Source organism: Arabidopsis thaliana (genome assembly GCF_000001735.4).
Source record: "Arabidopsis thaliana chromosome 1 sequence".
Lineage (NCBI taxonomy): Eukaryota > Viridiplantae > Streptophyta > Magnoliopsida > Brassicales > Brassicaceae > Arabidopsis > Arabidopsis thaliana.
In genome coordinates this window covers 27,266,282-27,288,787 of record NC_003070.9, presented here as the reverse complement: position 1 = coordinate 27,288,787, position 22,506 = coordinate 27,266,282, and the positions used below count along the sequence as shown (strand labels likewise).

Here is a 22,506-nt window from a genome sequence, read left to right as displayed (position 1 = left end):
AAGTAAAATAAACACTAAATGAGAATATAACATTTAAAAAAAAAACAAATTTATATAAATTAAAGCTATAACTATTAACTATAAACCCATTCTTCAAATATAACTATTAACTATATTTGGTACTACGTACTTCATAAAATGAAAGTAAAATCCAGTTTTGATGGACCATATTTCACAAAGCAATTATTGGACACACGAACGAAGGCCCATCCTAAAATCGAAATATATAAAAGTTTTGTTACTTACTAAAGTGTAACCCTCTAATTAGGCTAGAGGCTTCACTTGGAACACATGAACATCTGGAGAATGATCAAGGAGCAATCTTTAACAGCCGTCCGATCAAACCGACCCATTTGACACATCTCAGCTCTCACTGACTTCTTCTTCAGTCATCAGCTCTCTTTCTCCTCTCTTTCTTCAGATCTCTCTGCAACGAATTGGGTTTACAATGTTGCTCCATCTTCTTCTTCTGCTATGTCTATCTTCTTCTTTGAAAGTTCAAGCATCGGTGCATGAGTACCGAAGCGAGAGATTCGTGTCTAAAGGTAACGCCTTTGTCTTCCATGGTGGCAGTGAAGGCATCTACTCCTCTTCTCCCTCCGATAACTTCACTTCCGACTCCGATTCCGTTTCCTTTATCCGGTAAATTTAGGGTTTTCGTAGCTCTCTGTTCCCATTTCTTTACTTGAGGTTCAAAGTTTCTTCTTTTTAAATCTACTTAGGAGGATCTGATTTGTAATCACAATTCATCAACTGCAATGTTAGTCAACTGTGTCATTGTTAGTTGAAAGATTGTTACTTTACGGCGTTGGATCTTATAGATAAACACGTAATTTCTTCTGTTAAAGTTTCTTAATCCATTAAAAACTCGGTGTTTGTTTGTGTAAATCTTAATCCCACGGCGCAATGCTATTGGCAGGTTTGAGAAGATCAAGTTTCAGAGGCCTGAGGAAGTGTCTAACCGATCCTCGTTATCTATCCATGCCGTGGTTTTCGAGGTAGAGGACCGGGAAAACATTGGAGGATCTGCTTATGGTGGGCAAAGAGCTGTGTGTTGCACATCTGATCTGGCAAAACTCGGTGTTTGCTCACACGGAGATGTCATTTACCGTCCTTCTGCTAAAGATTCTGGTTGGCCACAAGTGTTTGGTGTCTCGTTGGCTGAGAATGAGTTTTCTGTTATACTGCCTACAAGATCGATCCAGGTCACTAGGACCGGGATGTACAACCTCTACTTCATTCATTGTGATTCTGATCTCAAGGATTTGGTTGTTGAAGGGAAGACCATTTGGAAAAACCCTACTGGATATCTACCTGGTAGAATGGCTCCATTGATGTACTTTTACGGGTTCATGTCGCTTGCTTTTGTGTTGCTTGGCATCTTCTGGTTTTCTCAGTGTGCTAGATTCTGGAGAGAAGTGCTTCCGTTGCAAAATTGCTTAACTCTGGTGATAACATTGGGGATGTGTGAGATGGCACTTTGGTATTTTGATTACGCTGAATTCAATGAGACTGGGATTAGGCCAACCGTGATCACCATCTGGGCAGTCACGTTCGGTTCTATCAAGCGTACGAGTGCTCGTATTATCATCTTGATGGTTTCAATGGGCTACGGTGTTGTGAGACCTACGCTCGGGGGATTCACATCAAAGGTTATCATGCTTGGGGTCACCTTCTTTATTGCATCTGAAATTCTTGAGCTGATGGAAAATGTGGGTGCTGTCAGTGATCTCTCAGGGAAAGCTCGACTGTTTTTCGTTCTTCCTGTTGCAATATTGGATGCGTTCTTCATCATATGGATATTCAAATCTCTCTCTGCTACTTTCAAGAAGCTTCAGACCAGAAGGTTGTTGGTCAAGTTGGATATATACAGAAAATTCACAAATGCTTTGGCTGTAGACATATTGGTTTCCTTAGGTTGGATTTGCTACGAGGTAATATTATAGCAAACTGTTTTTAATCTCAACAGTGACAGTGCCAGAACCATTGGATTATTCTAAGTCATAAGATCTTTACTAAAGCTTTTGATTTTGGCAGCTTTATTTCAAGTCGAAGGATGTTTACAACGAACATTGGCAAAACGCTTGGATCATCCCAGCCTTTTGGCAACTGCTATCCTTCTCGCTCCTAATTGTTATCTGCTCTCTCTGGGCTCCATCTCAGAACTCGACTAGGTAATGCCGTCTCCAAGAAGAACATTCGAAAATGCGATATGATATTTGATGTTCGTCAGTTGTTATCAATAGTCATTGAGCCTAGCACGGCGTCTAATTGTTTGTGGCGTTCTTATTTTCGGATAGGTACGCATTCTCTGGATCTTCTGGAGATACAAGCGCAGAGTTTGAGAAGGACGATTACACGCTAACCCTCATTAAACCATCTCCAATTCCTTCTCATGAAGTCAAGAACCTCTCAGAAACCAGACTTTTACCAGCTGATGAAGGAGAACCAGAAAAAGATTTGGAGGAAGACAAAAGGGAGTAAAGAAGTGAAGACAAAACTCACAATCATGACTTGATAATCCTTTCTCTATATCAACACCTTTAAATTTTACTACATGTATTCTTTTAGGTCACGTAAGTTTAGTTTTGTACAATACAAAGGTCAAGAGACCATATATCAGCCTTTCTCTTTGGTGTTGTAGTGTTAGTTGGGGTTAGTTTGTGTGGCTATGTTTTTGTCACGATGTAATCTTTAAATTTTTCATTTTCCTAAGTTGAATTATAGATTAAAGTTTTGTTTCTTGTAACATATGCTTTGGTCTATGACAAGGGTGGAGAAAGCCAAAACCAAAACGAAACACAGCAAATAAGCGTACAAACGGCTTTGAGTCTTTGACATTGACACAAAACAATTTTCATCATATGAACAAATGAACAAGAAGGATATATAAGCTAAGAATTTGGCAAGTAACCAAACAGATATATTATAAGTTCATACAACATTACAGCTCATGAATCTGAAAACTTAAAATTCAAAGTACTATCATCAATCCTTCGTTCTTTCTTGCTCGATTTTTGGCTCTCCCGCAAAGAACCCGAATTTGCGAAAAGAATTCAAAGAATCTGTCTCCGTAAAAAACTCTAAAACTTCGAAAGAAAAAAATAAATACTCATCTCTCTCTCTCTCACTCGGATCGTCTTCTCAGATGCTGAGTTGCAGAATACCCCTCGAACAAATCAAGAACCTCGGTCTCTAGATCTTCGACTGAGATCTTGATGTAATTCTCCGGATGTTTCCCGCTCTCTATATGACTCCTGAACCTCCCAAGAAACGATCTATAAGCGGGACTAAGCTTCTCCAATATCGAAATCTTCAACTCTTCCCTCAGCTGAGAATCCGGAACCAACCATTGTGATTGAACCCTATGAACTTCCTCAAACAAAGCATTAAAAGATTTAAACCTCTCTCTCAACGCACTTCTCGAAACACCTGATGAGAAACTTCCTTTCGTATGTAAACCTTCATCTCTTAAACAATACAAGACTTTAACCCAAGCAGCTCTTTGGTAATACGTCGCAGCTTGCCTAAACTTACCCGTTAGCTTCCTCAAGTAAAGATCACCAATCATTTCCCGTAGCTCCGGTGACCCTTTAATCTTCTGAACAATGTAATGTGCGTTGTTCATGATAAAGAGATGTGATAAAGCTGCGTTTTTATAGTACTTTGATTTGCCTTCGAGATTGAATTGCAATATCACTATGATCCAAATCAAATGAAGTGCTAATGGACCTTTGTTATTCTCTAACTCAGAGAAATCGAAATCTGGAGTGTTTGAATCCGTTGCGTTTCTCGATGGTTTCGACATGATGAGATCGATCAACGTTGGTCTATACTCTGAGATCAAGCTTATGTAGTTCATGACATACCTCGTCAATGGATGTATCGTACCTCCAGGAACAGGAACTCTAGAAGGTTCACGAAGAACGGCGTTTTCGAATTCCGATAATATCCCTCTCGCCGCTTCCGCTAATCTCGATAATATCTCCGCCGCTTGAACTCTAATCGAATCTGAAGATTTCAGATCGAAAACTGACTCGATATCAGGCAAAAGCTCAATCAAAGCGTCGTGTAGATCAAGGATCTTAAAAAGCTTCTCCGGCGATCTCCGACTGATACTAATCGCCTCCGCGAAGTTAAAAAGCTGAATCGCCGGACCTTTGACTGTTTCCATGAAACAAGCTTCGTGGATATTGACAGCTCCAACGCTTTCAAAAACATGCTCACAGAGCAATTTCTCGCTTGCGAACACAACTCTCACACAGATCTTAGCTGCTCGGATCCAACGACGGATCTTCTGCTCAAGCGCTTCCCAATTTAGCCTCTGAACATCTCCGATGCTGAGTTTCTCGATCCCTAACCGTCGGAAACTTGAATCGACGGCGGATTTGCGAACGCTTCCGTAGACTTGAATACATTCACGGAGATAACCGGCGGAGACCATTCGCCGAGCAATCCAGCTCAGATGAATCACCGATTCGATCGGAATCAGCTCGATCTCGCGTATACTACTGGTGGATCTACTGTAACTACCTCTTCCGGTTGGTAATCGAACCGTCGCTGAACCGGTACTTGCACTTGAACCGGATCGTTTCAGAAGATCCGTTTCTTCTTCCTCTTGTTGATCATCTTCTTCGTTACCATTATTACTACTACTTCCATCTTCATCAACCTCAAGGTGAGAAGAAGATGAAGAAGACAGCATTAACGAATCAGAGTTGATCGGAGAACTATGAGAAACGAGAATATTCCTGAACTCGTCTTCAAGACGAGCCATAGCTATCTGGATAGCTGAATTAGCTCGATTCTCAATCTCTCCGCCGGAAGATACATATTTCTGGATTTCATCGACGGCGTTGAGGTAAAGGTTAACTTCTTGTGGATCGTTGAATATCATCTTCTCTCTTGCTTCTTCTGACGCCGTCGCGTCCCATCGGATGATGACTTTTTCAGCTGAATCGAATCCGGAAACTGAACAGTTCTCTCCTTCTCCTCCGTCGCCGCCGTGAGTTTGGTCATGTGGTTCCATTGTTTCATGTGAATAATAGAAACACAGAGAAAGAAACAAAAAGTGTAAAACAGAGAGAGTTCTTCTTTCTTATGATGGAGACTGGAAAATAAAATAAAAAGCAACAGTAGAATTTTAGATGCTTTTTAAAAAAATATTAATTAAATAAACTAATACGTCCAAAAATTTAACAGCTTTTAACCGCCATGGGAAGCGCCTTTTTCAAGTTAAATCGAACATTTTGATATTAACGAACTGTCAAAAATCATTATAAATTACAAATGTAAATCTATTTGATTTCTTACATATATCAAAAAAAAAATTGTGATAACGTTTTCCATAATTTAAATAATACTCTCTTTGTTTTTAATTAATCCAATTTTTCAAGTTTTCAAATATATTTTAAAAAAACAAATCGATTATAAATACATTCCTTATATTTTATAATTAAAAATATCATAACTTGTTCTTAAATTTAAAATTCATCATCAATAACTAATGAAAATGCATAGAATTTTTTTCTTGCAGCAAAAGTTTTCTAAATTTTGGATTAATAAGGAATCAAAGCTGTAGAATTCATTTTGAAATTTATAATTCATTATTTTTGAAACTTAAAATTTATATTTTTGCAACATTTTTTTCAGAATCTCTATCATAAAAAACAGAAGTAATACGATTTATCATAACTATTTACAAATTAAATGTTGGGTAAGTAACAATGTAATATTTACTATTAATCTAAAGAGGATAAATAAAATGTGTTGTTTAATAGTAATAAGAATCATATGAAGCAAGTCAACTATTCGACTGCTGCAATGGGCCGACATTCACGTGCTTGCACCCGATTTCCCATGCATTAAGCCTTTTTAAAAGATTCACGGTGAAGTATGACAAAATTTATTTATAACTTTACACAACAAAAGAGATACTCCAATTATTATTTTTCAAGATTTGTTAACACTATATTAAATTGCTTTTTGCATGAATTAATATCATTCTTTTGCTCTTAGGTGTGATACAATATAATTCAAATAATTATCGTTTGTTTGTCGAGCAAATAATATACTTATGTGCATATATTAATGTTAAGCCGTATAATTTCTTGAGACAACTAATACACTTTTTGTTTCATGAAATTACCTTGGGAAACTTTATTAATTAATTATCTTATACTAATGATATGGGACAGTCTCGAAACATGGAAGTCAATTTTACATATAGAAGAAAAATATTGTTGCACGAGTGGTGCTCTGCTGGATTGAGCCAGTGAGAATTTCTTAAGACGTTTTAATCCAATTTTAAAATACGAATAGGAGTTCAATTCGATGACGTTTTTATAAAGATAACAAAATGGTCCTATTAAATAGTAATGTGAACAGCTCATCTTATGCAAGACATTTATTGGGTAAGCAAATGTCATTAGATTTGTCGATTTAATAATCATCACGAAATTTTATTTATTGCAACTTTATACCCATATATATACCTTGATTTGATGCTTGAGAAATTCACCCAAGTCATATTTGTTTGTCCTGATTCAATGTGCATTAGATTTCTAATTAATGCCACTAATTATAATATTGTATCCTACCTATTAATATTAGATTAAAATTGTCATATTAACACAATAATACAATATATTCGTACTCGTATAATTTTTTTGTTCATAGAATATAAGTGATGATTAATAATCAAAATGCAGTGATGGGTCTTTTGTTGTCTGCTAACTTAATTCTGGCCATAATTTAATTAATTCTATGATAGAAAATAATAATAATAATAATAATTTCACGATTCGTTAATCTACAGCTGTGTTTAGCTGTCATACAATTCAATTTATCATTTTTCTTCTTCATCACGTACGACGTATACACAAACACGTGATATAGGCATATTATTGGTTCGTAATTCGTAACTTTCATTGATAATATAATCGATAATGGTGTGTGTTTAATACCAAAATTTACAAGTTGTAATAAAAACAGCAAATCGCTAATGATGTGTGTTTGATTAATACCAAAGTTTACTAGTGGTAATGAAAACAGCAAAACAGACTGATAACTAATCTATGCACAAAACGTTACAACACACATTTTTTGTTTACAAGTAGCCTTAAGTTGACACATTAATCATATACAAATTTAAACAGAAAAACAAGAAGTGGCAAAGTGAAAAAAAAACAAAAAAAAAATCCAAAATTGGTGAATCTGCATGAATCTAACGGTTGGAATTGATCGACGGTGAAGCTAAGTTTCTATGGTGATAAAGTCGTCGTTAGAATCTTCAATAGTCAGTTCATCAACGACTTCAGTCATATTCGGTCTCTGATCTGGATCTTCTCTGGTACATCTCACACCGATCCTTAAAACGTTCTCAATTTCCTCCTCCATAATTTTATCTTCAGCGGCGGCGGTTACCACCATCGGATGAAGCAGATCCATCCAACCACCTTGTTCCAATGCGGAGCCTAACCACTCAACCAAATTTGCCCCACCGGCTCTGTTCAAACCAGCGTATTGAGACGGGAATTTTCCGGTCAAGATCTCAAGTACCACGACTCCGAAACTAAATACATCAGATTTCGCAGAGACGGTTCCATCACGATCCGCTTCTGGAGATTTAAACGCGACGAGAGATTGAGATTGAGCGTCGGGATTGATTAGTTTTTGAAGTCCAAATTCGGAGATGAGTGGCTCGCCGTCTTCCGCAAGAAATATATTGCTTGATTTTAGGTTTCCATGTGGTAGGTTTAGAAACCCTAATTCTCTATGGAGATACCACATTCCCCTAGCGATTCCTTGAATGATTTTGAGTCGAGAAGGCCAATCTAATTGAAATTCTTCGTGGTCTCCGTGTAATCGGTGAAGCAAATTCAAATTAGGAACAAATTCGAACACTAGCAATTTCTCGTCTTGTCGGAAATGGTAAGCTAGGGGCGTTAATACGTTCTTGTGTTGCAAGCTTCCTAGTTTCCTAATCTCCTTGTCGAATACGTCAACACTCACTTGATTCATTACCGTCACACGTTTCACCACTACCGTGACACCGTTTGAAAGAACCGCTTTGTAGGCAGATCCCACGCCTCCGCTACTTCTTGGACGGTTGCTTCCACCGCCGGGATTACCAAGCACGTGAGCCGCCGCTTTCATCAAGTCTGATAAACGGAAAACACCTTTTTCCTTGTTCACCATAACTAGGTCTGATGTCCCCGCCACTCCTTTATTCAATTCGCCGGACCGACTGCTCCTACTCTGCCTTGAGCTATTTGATCCCTCAACAGTTACCTGTCTCAATCATATCAAAATTTTGTGTGATTTTATAGGTTTAAAAACTCTCATTTGAAAATGTGAAAATTACGTGTAGTGGAAGTAACCTGAATTTGTTGGTCGTCACTATTGTCTTGTTCAGAGGTACGACGTGCCTTCTTCCTCCGTCTCTTCTTTTTCTTTTTTCTGAAAGCTAAGGAGACAAGGACGACGATAAGAAGCACTCCTAATGTGCTGAATGCTAGAAAGTATTTGCTCTTATTTGCATCTTTCATTGTTCCTTCTATCGTTATGGATGCAGTCGAATTTTTTGGTTGTGGGCATGGAGTGGATAGCTTGGCACCGCAAAGGCCAGAATTCCCCGCAAAAGTCTTCGCGTCGAATTTCAACAAACCGGGAGGTATTTCTCCGGTTAGTTGGTTGTTTGATAGATCAACAATAGCTAAAGTCGTTTGTGTGAAATTAGGTATACTCCCGATGAATTGATTATTTTCGAGGCGTAACTCAATGAGATTTGGCAATGTAGTTGCCAATGAGATAGGAATGAGACCAGAGAAATGGTTGTTTGACAGCCAAGCTTTCTTTAGCGACACCATTGTTTCGAAATAATCAGAAGGAATGTTACCAGAGAATCGATTTCCTGATATGTAAAGCGACTTCAGAGCGGTTAATCTGTTAAACTCGGGTATGTCACCAGAGAAAGAGTTGTTCATTATGCTTATGGTGCGTAAAGATGGTAGGTCTTTTAACGGAGCGACATCAACTTTTCCTGATAGACCCATTTGTTCGATCTGGAGGCCAAAGACAGAGTTTTTGTTGCAGAGTAATCCGATCCATCGTTGGCTTGCTCCACAAGGTTCTGACTCTGGTGTCCAAGAATCAAGAGACTTGGTGTTGTTTAAGGACTTCTTGAATTTCAATAAAGATTCTGATTCGGTTATCGAATTCGCAGAAAGTGCTGTTAGAGATAGCACGATTGGCCAGATTAGCCAAGCCACGGCCATTTACTTAACCGGAGCTAGGCCGCCGGGAGTTTCAAGCAACTCTTTTTTTTTTTTGATTAATCAAAGTAGTTTTTTTTTTTTTTTTGGTGATTCGATTTACTAATTTTTCTGTATTCCTTGTCTTGTTTCTCGCTTTGTCTCTGTTTTCTCTGTCTTTTGTTTTTCTTTGTCATTTGTGATCCATTGGATGAGAGGAACTTAGGAGCTTATGGCGCGAATGTTCGTTGAAAGAGTCAAGAAGATTGAGAAAAGCAAGAGCGAATAAAAAATAAGCTAAAGATATGCATTTTTGGTTGGCCCATATGAATAATGTTGATTTTAGTTTCCAAGCCCAAACTTGGACAAAGTTGATTATCGTTTCTATAAATAATTTTTAAACCGTAGAAGTGACTTAATTACAAGTATAAGTGTTGTAAGAACAACTATCAAGTAAAAGTGTTGTAAAACCAACTATCAAAACTATATTTTTTACGTGTTACGTGTGAAAACTATTAAGTGATACTCCAAATTTTGCCATACTACAAGATAACGCATGTAAATAAATTTTATGGGAAAAACAAATGGTTTTGGCATTAGGACCAAGAGCATATAATCTTAAAACTCGTACAACATTTGGTTCAGTTCTAGCTAACGTGACCTTTTAAGTGGACCACTTCATCATTTGGATTTTCCTCCTGATGCTTAGTTATGTCGGATTTCTAATTTACTCACTATAGCATGACAAAAAATGTATCCCTATGCCGAAAAAAGAAAGAAATTTGATAAATGTAAAACAAATTGACGCCACCAAATGTAATCATCAATCAGTTTTAGCTTTTACAGTTCCTAACTATTTCCAAATATGAGAATATCGAAAGAATAGTTATAAGTTTCTTATGTATCATGAGTAAAATACTCTAATACTCAATTACTCATGATATTATATGCAACTAAACAAAATATTTGTCTAATCTATTAATTTTCTGTAGACCATGACATGTATTCTAATGATTTGACTTAGTGTCCTTGTTGTATTTCTATCCGGTTTCAATTATGCAATTGTTGAAAAAATGTTATTCCTGTTCCGCATGTAATGGATACTTATTAATATGCGATAATCTTTAGGCACATATGTTATTGTCATAGTACAAGAGGAGCATGTGAAGAAGCTGCAACATTTTGGTGTTCACATCCAAAGTATCTGTCGGTGTCAAAGAACCAATTTGTTTTAGTCATTGTTGTAAAACGGACCTACATTCGTAGTCGTTACCCCTAAATTTTAAACAAATTTTATGTTTAGTATTGTCATACGTCAATGCAAATGAGTTGTATAATCTTTCAATATTGTCTTCTAATTTTATTTTATTTTCTGATAAGTACCATTTTATTTATGAAGATAACGACTGTACAGAGAATTCCCACCACAAGCTCAAGCTGCAAGACCAAACTTACCCGAAGACAACCTGTTACAGAGACACGCTAGCTCGTAACACTAGATAGAAAGGAAATCTTACCCAGCTCAAAGATTAAGTCTGAAGCACACCTAACCCAAAACTGTTGACACCATCTTGATTATGTCCATATATGAACTTAGGTCTCAAAACAACAACTATTTATTTGATAAATGTTGATATACTCTATTGCTTAAAGGAGAGTCCAACTTCGAGTGGTGACCGGAAGGTTTCGCCGTTGCCTTTTCTTTTTTGCCGTTAACGTTGGTTTGGTAGTCTTAGTAGAATCTTCTCACAATCTTGATTTTTGCATATCAAATCTGTTAGAATATGACATTCCCTTATTTTGGACATGATCAAATATGTGATCGAAACCCAACTTGCGCTTCCAACAATGTAGATAATCTTCATGTGAAATAGCGAATATTATTTGGTCTTTTGTATGTATTAGAAAATGACAATGGATCTATATTGTGTAATTAAATACACACATACATGTGTATATATTAGACTCAAGTTGTTGTTCAACTCTTGAAATCATATGATATTGAAGAGTCTTCAAAGTTCAAAGTATTATGTTCTCATTTTGCAAGTTGCGATAAATAATTCAATAAAAATGATTTTTTCCCTTGGCGCGATCGTCTACGACATTTTGTTTTAAATTCTTTTTTGGTACTCTTTGGCATTGCCTCTTATTCAAATAAAATTCAACGCTCGACTTCATTGAACAAAACGATTAAAAGATTTTATTATTATTATTGTTATAGAAATAATATTTAACTGAGCAAGTAACAAAATTCATATTAGGACTAAACAGAAATCGTTAACCTTTTACCAACATACAAAACCACAAATTCTAATATTAATTACACTCAGTTTTTGTAATTAAAAACAGAAAAGAAAATTAGGCCTATGAAGTATGAACGCTATAATATCCTTTAGCAAAGAGGGAAAAAAAACGCAAATCATGCATGAAATAAGGTTGGTACCGCCAAGATTCCGACACGTGTTGACATCCTAAACGCACATAACAATACTTCACGTGTCCTTAAACTTTGTCGGGGATAAGTAATTGACACCATTCATCGATAAATATCCACTCACAAGTCGTACTGTTGCTAATGGATCCCACATATTAAATTCGTATTAGCCATCGCAGCCGACGCGAGACTTAACTCCGTCAGAACTCCGTTAGACTATAGCGTTTGCAAATGCCCTCATTTACGCCCTTTAATAACGAATATCCTAACCACCACTAAACGAATTACCTCAGAAGGGTAAATTAGTATTTAACAGAAACTCTTGGGACCCGAATGAATTAAATGGGTTAACGCCTTTATGTAATGTCGCCGTCAACTTACAACAGTTTCTTCACGGCTTGTGCAATGAAAACGTGCCGGAACTTGTAACGAACATTGTAGTTTGATTTTTGTAATCAACCATAGGAATAAATCATTTTTTCCGCATATAATTTATTTCCCTATTTCTATTCGTGACAAAACATTTGAGGATATAGGAAATTAATAGCCTATAATATGTTTGACCATAAAAAGAATTTCTTCTTCTTGAACCATCATAAGAAAAATGTGTGTTTAGTCTATTGATCAGTTTTGTGTTCAAAAAAAAAAAAAAAATGTCTATCGATCAGTTAGGTGTAAAAAAAAAAGTTACAAAACTCGTGACAAAAACATTCTATATTGGACACACATCACTGTCACTTCAGACTAAATAAAAAAAAAGAACACGTTATTTCGTTTTCTTTATTTATTCGGGAGAGGTTAAAAGCCACAGAAACTTATTGGCTAGAATTGGTTATTTATAACAACAACACATGAGCAAAAAGCTCAAAACATCTACATACTCTTTGGAATCCTCGATTTTTTGTACGTGTAAAGAAGTCACACAAGAAAATCTTGGGTTGTTGTAATCTTCATCACACTAGTATGTCAACGGGACAAGCGCCGGAGAAGTCCAATTTTTCTCAGAGATGTAGTCTGCTCAGCCGGTACTTGAAGGAGAAGGGAAGTTTTGGGAATATTAATATGGGGTTGGCTCGAAAATCCGATCTTGAACTCGCCGGAAAATTCGATCTCAAAGGTATTTATTTATTTTTCCCTATCTATTCCGACGGCCGCCGCCTATAAAGACCAAAGTTTATATCATATACTTTTAGTATCCTGCTTCGTTGATTATTAGCATAAAGTTTAACTATATATTTTTTTTGTTGAAATGCAAAATTTTAAATCATTTTTTTCTTTTCTTTTCTTTAAACTTAAGCATGGTATTATTTTGGACAGCTTAAGTATATTAAAGTTAGAGATTCTGTGAAGTTTTTTAAAAAACGTAATAAACATGTAATTTGATTTTGATAAATTTTAATCGGTTTGCAATTTCTGTTCTAATTTGTTTTAGGACAACAAAATGTGATTAAGAAGGTAGAGACCTCAGAAACTAGACCGTTCAAGTTGATTCAGAAGTTTTCTATTGGTGAGGCCTCTACTTCTACCGAAGACAAAGCCATATATATTGATCTCAGGTACTGTACACACAAACTTCATATGTATTCGAACTCCTAAAGTGTTTGTTTTCACATTTTGTAGCAATTGAATTAGAGAAAGAACTACCGGTTATAGATGTATGGACTATGGAGTTTGACTAATTGTAAAAATGGGTTTGATTTGATTTTAGTGAACCGGCAAAAGTAGCACCGGAGTCTGGAAATTCACAGTTGACCATATTCTTTGGAGGAAAAGTTATGGTTTTCAACGAGTTTCCTGAAGACAAAGCTAAGGAGATAATGGAAGTAGCTAAAGAAGCGAATCATGTTGCTGTTGATTCTAAGAACAGTCAGAGTCACATGAATCTTGACAAAAGCAACGTGGTGATTCCCGATCTTAACGAGCCAACGAGTTCCGGGAACAATGAAGATCAAGAAACTGGGCAGCAACATCAGGTTGTGGAACGCATTGCAAGAAGAGCTTCTCTTCATCGATTCTTTGCTAAACGAAAAGACAGGTAAACTAAACTCCGAAACTGTTTTGTGCTTGGTTATGCTTTTTCTAGGCCGCTCGTCAAAATGTATGCATAGATTAGGATCAAAGTTTCTTAAAAAAGTTATATGTAAAAATAGCTAATAATTACCATATTAAGACTTATTCGAGTTATTCTAGGAATCCCACATCGGATTAGAAGCGTATTACCAATCAAGTTTAAGTTGAACATTCATGAAATTGAACATAGGGTGGTCCTAGTATGTTTATGAATTATGATTCCTAGAGTAAGATTTCGAGATGTGACTCAAGTGTCATCATTTATAAAGAACATGTAAAAAATCTTACAAGTTACAATGAAATTCGAGATGGGACCTAGAGTAGTATATAAGAGATATGAGTCCATCATCTATGTGTCCTTGATCTAGGAAAATTATTAGTAAAATGTCGAGAAATTTCTAGTTAAAAAACACTAACTAAGAGTTCTTTGTAAATCAAAACTTCAATATCTACTTTGTCTTAAATGTTGATTAATTGTTTTGATTTCAGGGCTGTGGCTAGAGCTCCATATCAAGTGAACCAACACGGTAGTCATCTTCCTCCCAAGCCAGAGATGGTTGCTCCATCGATAAAGTCAGGCCAATCGTCGCAACACATTGCAACTCCTCCAAAACCAAAGGCCCATAACCATATGCCGATGGAGGTGGACAAGAAAGAAGGACAATCTTCCAAAAACCTTGAACTCAAGCTTTAGGGCGTATAAAATGCACGATCGAGTTCACGTTTCTAGTTTTCACTTATTTAGGATTTGAACCCAAATACCCTTTTATATTTTCTTCCATTACTTTTGACCAATTTAAGTTATTTATAGTACTGTATTACGTAGCTAGTATTTATATTTCAAAACATACATATTTTGATACTTGTTTTTTAGATTCTTTAATTAAAATTGTCATCTGGATTACCCTTTATCGAAATTTTTTAATCACCTGATATAATCTCACCAGTGATGGATTTGCGTTGTTAGTAATTTTTCTAAGTGGCAAAAGTATATTAACCTATAATAGGTTTCAAAGATATACATATAATGTTTCTATCAAAGATATTAGTATAATATTTTACCACATGATCGAAATCTCACCAGTTATGGATTTGCATTGAATGTTCTAGCGATTGGGCTGGACCGTCTCAGGAACCCAACCTTAATGAAAAAACATCGTCTCATTGATTTTAGGTCGTTAAGTCTGTTTTGCCCTTGTCTTATCCCGTAATTACGAAATTAGCCTTCTACCATTTCCTCTGTCTGCTTCTCTCTTGCCGTTTTCTAAAACCCTAAAAATTTCTGTTGAACCCCAAACATTGAAGTTTATCTTTCTTTTTCATTGTTCGATCTCAAAGCACAGAGATTGCTTAAACCTAACTGTCTCAGTTCTTTTAAAAACAGTCATCTCTCACAAAACTCTCTTAACCCTCTTCATATGCTTTGAGAAAAAATGTCAAAGATAAAGCCTTTGAGTAAATCATCGCAGGACTTGAGTCTTCTCACATCTGATATCGCATCATTCGCTTCTTCTATTGGCTTAGCTTCTGCTCTTCCTTCTTCGGGTTTCAACGACACTGATTTCCGAAAACCAGCTAAATCCAAAACCCAGAAACGGAAAAAGCCTAAGAAGGATCAGCAACACAAGGATGAAGATGAAGAAGGAGAGCCAAAATCGAACATTGGGAATGAAAAGGGAAAAGATTTTGGAGCGAGGAAGCAAAACAAAGATGCACCGGTGAAGCAAACGTTACAACCGAAGCCAAAGCCTGGATTCTTATCGATTGATGATGAGAGTACTGGGTACAAGAAAAAACGTTTCGATGAATTCAAGAGTTTGCCTAAGTTACCATTGGTGAAAGCGAGTTTATTGAGCTCTGAATGGTACAACGATGCAGCTGAGTTTGAGGAGAAGGTGTTTGGTGGCCGGAAAGTGGCGGTGGCGAATAAGGAGGATTTTAAGGGTGTGGTGGAGAAGAAGAGAGAATTAGGAGAGAGATTGATGTGGCAATACGCAGAGGACTTTGCAACTTCGAAAGGAAAAGGTGGAGATATGAAGATGGTGATTTCTGCTCAAAAGTCTGGGACAGTTGCTGATAAAATCACTGCCTTTGAGATTATGGTTGGAGAGAATCCCATTGCAAATATGAGATCTCTTGATGCCTTATTGGGTATGTTTCTGGTTTTGTTTTTCAATGGTGAAATCCTCTGTAGCATTTTGTTGATGTCTTGTTCACATTATCTACTCTGTTCATTGCAGGAATGGTGACCTCAAAGGTTGGAAAAAGATTTGCATTTAAGGGTCTTAAGGCTCTATCAGAAATTTTGATCAGGCACATTTTTCTTACTCACACAATGAGCTATGGATTTATGTGTCAGTCTTGCATCTTTTTCTCATTGACTGAGGTTTTTTAAATTCTTTCTTCAGGTTATTACCTGATCGCAAGCTGAAGTCACTTTTACAGCGACCTTTAAACATCATTCCGGAAAATAAGGATGGTTACTCGCTTTTGCTGTTTTGGTACTGGGAGGATTGCTTGAAACAGAGGTAAAGATCTCAAATCATGCCATGAGGGATGTGTTTAATCACACTATGTCAAAGATCTGTGTCTTCTATCCGTAATTGTTCTGGGTCGATGATTCGTTTAACAGCTTAGCATGCTGACTTTGTAGGTATGAGCGCTTCGTCACAGCCCTTGATGAATCATCTAAAGATATGCTTCCAGAGCTGAAGGACAAGGCTTTAAAGGTATATATCCTATCACCACTCTGCTCGTGCTAGCTTGTTTAGTAGCACTGGTCTCCAGGTTTTGTAAGATTCTTGATGAGCTTTAATATTAGAGATTTGAGTATCATCAATGTAATCCTTCTCTGGATGATGCATAACGGCATGGTCCGTAGTTTTCTTTTAGCTACAGTGAGTTTTTTTGCTTGGTAACGTGATTCGGATCTTTCCTTCAGTAAATTTTTTCTTGTTTGGTTTCAGACAATATATTTCATGTTGACAAGCAAATCAGAACAAGAGCGGAAATTGCTAGTGTCATTGGTGAACAAGGTATTGTTTGTTGTTCATTCAAATATTTGTATCTAATTTAAATTTCTCAGTTGTGATCCCTTTAATTGTTCCATGGATTACTTTATATTATAGTTGGGGGATCCTCAAAACAAGAGTGCATCTAATGCTGATTATCATCTGACAAATCTTTTGGCTGATCATCCTAACATGAAGGTACGGCTATTCAACCTTCCTATGCCAGTTTCAGTATTTCGTTTATTAATTGGTTGTTTGGATTCTTCTCTTTGGCTCATGTAATGTTATTTTTTTTCAGGCTGTGGTTATAGATGAAGTTGACTCCTTTCTCTTCCGACCCCATCTTGGGTTACGAGCAAAGTATCATGCTGTATGTCCATTGTTCTCTCTAATTATGTTCACGAGAACCATTTTTCTTTATTTTCTTGCTCTTCTTTTTAAACTGATTCACGCTTATTGTCGTCTAAAGTATTGTCTTTGATTTGAATGGGAAACAATTTTACTAAGACTTTAGAAAAGAAAAGAAGCATAAACTTATCCATGTTTAGCTTTCTAAACAATGCTCATTAATCTTTGTAAATTTCACAGGTTAACTTTTTGAGTCAGATCCGATTGAGCCACAAAGGAGAGGATCCAAAGGTGGCAAAACGTCTAATTGATGTATATTTTGCCCTGTTTAAGGTAACTGGCATTGAAGTCAATAAATTTAACATTTCCTTATGATCTTCTTAAAATTTAGTCCCTCCACTTCCACCTTACTTTCATGATCTCAGAGACTTCTGCTACCCCTTAGTGTTTTCTTTTGGGGTGGCGTTTGTCATAAGTCATAACATGAAATCTTTCACTAGTTGGATATTCACTACAGAAGTGTGTTTGCATTCTTGTAGGTTTTAACTACAGAAGCAAATAGGAAACAAGGTGCAGATGACAAAGGAGCCGCTGATAAGAAAAAATCCAACCCAAAGGACACAAAGCAAGAAGTGTCAACTGATTCACCTATTGAGTTGGATTCAAGAATTCTATCAGCTCTACTGACGGTTAGTCTGGATGTGTTTTTTTGGTGTACATGATGTATGTAATTTTAAAGTATTGAGACTTCACAGATCAACTTATGCTTTAGTACTCCGTAAGTGCAGGGAGTTAACAGAGCTTTTCCATATGTTTCCACTGACGAGGCTGATGATATAATTGAATCCCAGACGCCAGTGCTTTTCAAACTGGTAACCATTTAAAGCTTCATTATAGAAGTTTAGTTTCATAGTTACAACCGAAAATTGATATAGAAAATGGGATTTTGAATATGTAGGTACATTCGGCGAATTTCAATGTAGGAGTCCAATCACTGATGCTTCTTGACAAGATCTCATCCAAGAATAAGATTGTTAGTGACAGGTTTTACCGTGCATTGTACTCGAAACTTCTACTCCCCTCCGCAATGAATTCTTCCAAGGCAAGCTAAACTTTGAACCTTCTGTTTTTCCATGTTCCAATCACGTCATTTTATTCTTAGTTTATGTATGGGTTATAATAACCCTTACAATTTGGTAGAGCCCGGAATTGGTTTATGAATGTTGGCATAAGTACATTCATTTATTTATAATCTTGTGAAAGCAACTTATATTGTGACAAAAACATCAAGATGTCTGCCCCTGGCATGAACCATAGCATTTTCTTAATGACCGAGTTTACTAAGTTGCCGTTCTTAATTTGCAGGCTGAAATGTTTATTGGGCTTCTTCTCAGAGCCATGAAAAATGATATAAATATCAAGCGTGTGGCTGCCTTCTCCAAAAGAGTCTTGCAGGTCGGTAACATGAATCATATAAACCATCAACCCCGTCGTTTGTAGCTCTAGTTTCATTGACAATGATGACAATATTCGCATCATTGATCCTATACAGGAATCTTGATTCTTTTGTTATTAAATTTTCGATGTCGACACACTGTATAGTAAATTTTTTTGTCATCTCTCAAGTGTACTCTTTAACGATTTGAGTAGGTTGCGCTTCAACAGCCACCACAGTATGCCTGTGGATGCCTTTTCCTATTATCTGAAGTCTTAAAATCAAGGCCACCTCTATGGTAAGCTTTTTTTCGTTCTGTTAACCACATATCCATGGTTTTTAGTTTTTTTACCCAATGATACAATGGGTCCTTCTATTTACGTTGCAGGAAGATGGTGGTCCAGAGGGAATCAGTTGAGGAAGAAGAAGATATAGAACATTTTGAGGATGTGATAGAGGGAGATGATGTTGATCCCAATAAGAAAGCAGAGAATGACGAGAATGTTGTTGAAGTTGATCATGATGGTGTCGAAAAGTCAAGTAGAGATGGTGATTCTTCTTCAGATGACGAAGAGGCTTTGGCAATCAGGCTATCTGATGAAGAAGATGATAATGCTTCTGATGATTCTGAAGAGCTAATTAGAAACGAAACTCCCCAGCTTGAAGAAGTCATGGAGGTTTCTAATGATATGGAAAAAAGAAGCCAACCGCCAATGAGACCGAGTTCTCTTCCTGGAGGATATGATCCTCGTCATAGAGAACCTTCTTACTGGTTAGTTAATCTCATCTTTCATCAAAAGCTTAAGTATACTGCTTTTGTCCCCATTAAACAAGCGATACTTGGAACAACGATAATATTTTAAAAACTTTCTTGATATTATAGCCTTATTGGTTGGAACTGAATCCTTGATCTCAAATTAACAGTAACGCAGACCGTGCAAGTTGGTGGGAATTGGGGGTTCTTTCAAAACATGCTCACCCCTCGGTTGCTACAATGGCTGGAACCCTTCTCTCAGGAACAAATATTGTTTACAACGGAAACCCGCTGAACGATTTATCTCTAACTGCTTTCTTGGATAAATTCATGGAGAAGAAACCAAAGCAAAACACTTGGCATGGTGGTTCCCAGATTGAACCTTCCAAGAAGGTAAAAAGCTCATGCTTCAACTATTAAAGCTTTAACCATATTGTTATCTACTTTTCCCCTGTAACGTTTTATTTTCTCATCTCATGTTGCAGCTTGACATGTCAAACCGTGTGATTGGAGCTGAAATTCTCTCATTAGCAGAAGGAGATGTGGCTCCTGAAGATCTAGTCTTCCACAAGTTCTATGTGAACAAGATGACCAGTACGAAGCAGTCAAAGAAAAAGAAGAAGAAGAAGCTACCTGAAGAAGAAGCTGCTGAAGAACTTTACGATGTGAATGATGGAGATGGTGGAGAAAACTACGATAGTGATGTTGAATTCGAGGCTGGTGATGAGAGTGACAATGAGGAGATTGAGAATATGCTGGATGATGTTGATGATAATGCTGTGGAAGAAGAGGGCGGTGAATATGACTATGATGATCTAGATGGAGTAGCCGGCGAGGATGATGAAGAGCTCGTGGCTGATGTGAGCGATGCAGAGATGGACACAGACATGGACATGGACCTGATTGATGATGAAGATGATAACAACGTTGATGATGATGGTACTGGTGATGGTGGTGATGATGATAGTGATGGTGATGATGGTCGTAGTAAGAAGAAAAAGAAAGAGAAAAGAAAACGGAAATCTCCATTTGCGAGTCTTGAAGAGTACAAGCATTTGATAGACCAAGACGAGAAAGAGGATTCGAAGACTAAAAGAAAAGCAACATCAGAGCCCACAAAGAAGAAGAAAAAGAAGAAGTCTAAAGCATCAGAGTAAGAAGCAAGACTTGTTGCTTGCTATGCAAGGCTCCTTATGTTGAGTATTATTATTATACTGTGTAACGCTGGAGATAGTCACTCCAATTTTGTGGCGTTTGTTTTGTATTTCTTTCTTCCTAATGTTTTCATCTTTGAAGAGAATAACTGTACGATTATGTTTTAATTTAATCACTTGAAACTTTGTTCAAATATCACAAAAATTGAGTATTTTTAAAATCAAATATTGAACTTAGTGATGTGAATGTGATGGTATTATGGCAGGCGTGAGAATCCAAGTTGATATAGTGGTAATTGGGTAGTTAGTAAAATCATCTTTGATCTTTACTTGAGTGATATGATTAAGACATGCTTAGTTCTTATGTAACCTTAAATCTTACTTTTTTTTAGGGATAACCGATCCTTTAAAATCGTATTAAAAAAAAAAAACATTTCCAACCTAAACCCATTATGAAAAAAATTTCTGAAATATGTCCAAATCCATAAATGGATCAGGTCAAATAAATAAAAAACACTAGACCATTATTTCTTTTTGGTAGAAACAGTAGACCATTATTTAAACACGAATATAAAATTATGTTTGCTTTGAATTTTAAAATCAATAAAAATTCATTAACCAATAAATCCTTCTAATATATCGATAATATACATTAGGCAACAATTTTCAACTACTACGCTAACAATTTATAGACAGAGATACTTTAAGAAAACAGTGACTGTTTAGTGTTTACCTTTATGCTAATTTCTTTTACAATATGAAGTATATAAATGTATGAAAGACGTATTATATAGAAGTCGAAAAAAATAAAAGTAGATTAGTTGCACAATTGTCGCGCACTTAACATGAACAACACCATCCTAACTGGCTTGTCTCTACTTTAATTTTGGACTCTAGCTTGTTTTTAATACAACTAATCGAAAATTTCTCTTAAATTAAGTTTCTAACCTTTTTAGTAATATTTAATCTAATCCAAAAAAATGAATTTCTAAAAGTATCACACCTTAGAATATTAAGTAATACATGTTGCTACCTTTATATAATTAAGTTATAGCATAACTCGATTTATGCTAATCATTGCAATGATTACGAATCGGAAGTAATTAGTATTCCTAAATTCAGATTGCTTGTTTGTTTCGTGTGATGCCAGTATGTATATGCTGCATATATGCGCGTATCATTTTCCTTTCTTCAAATCTTCAAAAATTCTCTAAGATCTTCACTATTCAAAAATAAAATATTTCACTCTTGATCAAATTGTAGGTCTGGTTTGATGTTTTACTAGCTACATAAGTACATTAAGATAAAGATAGTTATCTAATGTTTAATGATGAGAGAGTACTATATTACTATTTTATTTCTTTTGCTATAAACAAGTACTATATGTTCGACCATTTATAAAAAAGAAGTATCTAAAAATTCCTTAAATGATTAGCTTACCATCCACAACTTTTTTTGTTCGATAAAAGACAGACGGTAAGGTAAGGTCTTCTCCACCTAATTTCTCGGAAATGCCAAACTAACTTTATGAAAAGAATGAGCAATATTTATGATTATGCATTTGCACTAGATAAAAGGACTGTGTCTTGTCGAAAAGAGCATAATATGCTTGTGGTTAGTTTTTGCATCCGTCAATAAAACCTAATTACCGTGTAAATTATATGAGTTTACGAGTTTAATTTTATAGTATGCTTTTTGAATGTTCATATCTAATTTATGTTCTTAATATGAAATGAAGAAAATCGAAGGTAAATCGACAGATGAAGACCATACTTGTTTTCTATAGTACATGATAATATGAACGACAAAAAATTAGCATTATCGGGTAATATTGAACAAAATTGTGGACAAGATGTAATCGTTATCTAAAAAACATCGCTCTTTGTCCGATCATTAGACAACAACACGCAATAAGAGGTTGCCTACACATCTCTACTCACCGCACGTATATGTATATATCTACAAATTATTATATACTATAAGACATCATAATATACAAAATACAATTTAAAAAAAAATTATACAACAAACATGAATGTTTATCAA

General features: G+C 36.1%; 5 protein-coding genes and 1 long non-coding RNA gene across 7 annotated transcripts; 4 read left to right on the top strand and 2 right to left on the bottom strand.

Annotated features, from left to right (window-relative positions):
* Positions 1-265: 265 nt before the first annotated feature.
* On the top strand, positions 266-2,789 carry AT1G72480 (Lung seven transmembrane receptor family protein). Its single transcript, NM_105907.4, has 4 exons — positions 266-642; positions 920-1,934; positions 2,038-2,174; positions 2,301-2,789. The coding sequence occupies exons 1-4, from the start codon at positions 449-451 to the stop codon at positions 2,482-2,484; spliced, it is 1,530 nt and encodes a 509-aa protein (NP_177392.1). The 5' UTR covers positions 266-448; the 3' UTR covers positions 2,485-2,789.
* A 25-nt stretch (positions 2,790-2,814) lies between these two features.
* On the bottom strand, positions 2,815-5,160 carry EXO70D1 (exocyst subunit exo70 family protein D1). Its single transcript, NM_105906.4, has one exon. It carries the CDS (start codon positions 5,027-5,029, stop codon positions 3,128-3,130), a length of 1,902 nt encoding a protein of 633 aa, NP_177391.1. The 5' UTR covers positions 5,030-5,160; the 3' UTR covers positions 2,815-3,127.
* Positions 5,161-6,957: 1,797 nt separating this feature from the next.
* Positions 6,958-9,447, bottom strand: AT1G72460 (Leucine-rich repeat protein kinase family protein). Its single transcript, NM_105905.2, has 2 exons — positions 8,382-9,447; positions 6,958-8,292 (listed from the first exon to the last, which is right to left on the bottom strand). Exons 1-2 carry the CDS (start codon positions 9,276-9,278, stop codon positions 7,255-7,257), a joined length of 1,935 nt encoding a protein of 644 aa, NP_177390.1. The 5' UTR covers positions 9,279-9,447; the 3' UTR covers positions 6,958-7,254.
* Positions 9,448-11,744: 2,297 nt separating this feature from the next.
* On the top strand, positions 11,745-12,077 carry AT1G09307. Its single transcript, NR_139601.1, has one exon. It is a non-coding gene; the product is annotated as an other RNA (long non-coding RNA).
* A 148-nt stretch (positions 12,078-12,225) lies between these two features.
* On the top strand, positions 12,226-14,820 carry JAZ6 (jasmonate-zim-domain protein 6). 2 transcript variants are annotated; one of them, NM_105904.4, is made up of 4 exons: positions 12,226-12,805; positions 13,121-13,244; positions 13,397-13,723; positions 14,248-14,820. In NM_105904.4, exons 1-4 carry the CDS (start codon positions 12,652-12,654, stop codon positions 14,450-14,452), a joined length of 810 nt encoding a protein of 269 aa, NP_565043.1. In that variant the 5' UTR covers positions 12,226-12,651; the 3' UTR covers positions 14,453-14,820. The 2 variants fall into 2 exon arrangements, with proteins under 2 accessions (NP_565043.1, NP_001321693.1); NM_001334533.1 differs by having other exon boundaries at positions 12,471-12,805; positions 13,397-14,723.
* A 32-nt stretch (positions 14,821-14,852) lies between these two features.
* On the top strand, positions 14,853-20,696 carry EDA25 (CCAAT-binding factor). Its single transcript, NM_105903.4, has 16 exons — positions 14,853-15,909; positions 15,999-16,071; positions 16,167-16,286; positions 16,412-16,487; positions 16,725-16,793; positions 16,887-16,967; positions 17,068-17,139; positions 17,358-17,450; positions 17,657-17,806; positions 17,906-17,989; positions 18,076-18,219; positions 18,483-18,572; positions 18,768-18,850; positions 18,941-19,324; positions 19,477-19,699; positions 19,792-20,696. The coding sequence occupies exons 1-16, from the start codon at positions 15,192-15,194 to the stop codon at positions 20,461-20,463; spliced, it is 3,132 nt and encodes a 1,043-aa protein (NP_177388.2). The 5' UTR covers positions 14,853-15,191; the 3' UTR covers positions 20,464-20,696.
* The last annotated feature ends 1,810 nt before the right edge of the window (positions 20,697-22,506 follow it).

What these genes read in the sequence shown, in the direction of transcription:
- AT1G72480 (NM_105907.4), top strand. Translation starts at nt 449, where the DNA reads ATGTTGCTCCATCTTCTTCTTCTGCTATGTCTATCTTCTTCTTTGAAA. An exon ending in TAGGTTGGATTTGCTACGAG is followed by an intron (nt 1,935 to 2,037) that starts GTAATATTATAG and finishes TGATTTTGGCAG; the next exon opens with CTTTATTTCAAGTCGAAGGA. An exon ending in CCATCTCAGAACTCGACTAG is followed by an intron (nt 2,175 to 2,300) that starts GTAATGCCGTCT and finishes ATTTTCGGATAG; the next exon opens with GTACGCATTCTCTGGATCTT.
- EXO70D1 (NM_105906.4), bottom strand. Translation starts at nt 5,029, where the DNA reads ATGGAACCACATGACCAAACTCACGGCGGCGACGGAGGAGAAGGAGAG.
- AT1G72460 (NM_105905.2), bottom strand. Translation starts at nt 9,278, where the DNA reads ATGGCCGTGGCTTGGCTAATCTGGCCAATCGTGCTATCTCTAACAGCA. An exon ending in GTGACGACCAACAAATTCAG is followed by an intron (nt 8,293 to 8,381) that starts GTTACTTCCACT and finishes TGATTGAGACAG; the next exon opens with GTAACTGTTGAGGGATCAAA.
- JAZ6 (NM_105904.4), top strand. Translation starts at nt 12,652, where the DNA reads ATGTCAACGGGACAAGCGCCGGAGAAGTCCAATTTTTCTCAGAGATGT. An exon ending in CGGAAAATTCGATCTCAAAG is followed by an intron (nt 12,806 to 13,120) that starts GTATTTATTTAT and finishes AATTTGTTTTAG; the next exon opens with GACAACAAAATGTGATTAAG. An exon ending in GCCATATATATTGATCTCAG is followed by an intron (nt 13,245 to 13,396) that starts GTACTGTACACA and finishes ATTTGATTTTAG; the next exon opens with TGAACCGGCAAAAGTAGCAC.
- EDA25 (NM_105903.4), top strand. Translation starts at nt 15,192, where the DNA reads ATGTCAAAGATAAAGCCTTTGAGTAAATCATCGCAGGACTTGAGTCTT. An exon ending in TTCTATCAGCTCTACTGACG is followed by an intron (nt 17,807 to 17,905) that starts GTTAGTCTGGAT and finishes CCGTAAGTGCAG; the next exon opens with GGAGTTAACAGAGCTTTTCC. An exon ending in TCTCCAAAAGAGTCTTGCAG is followed by an intron (nt 18,573 to 18,767) that starts GTCGGTAACATG and finishes CGATTTGAGTAG; the next exon opens with GTTGCGCTTCAACAGCCACC.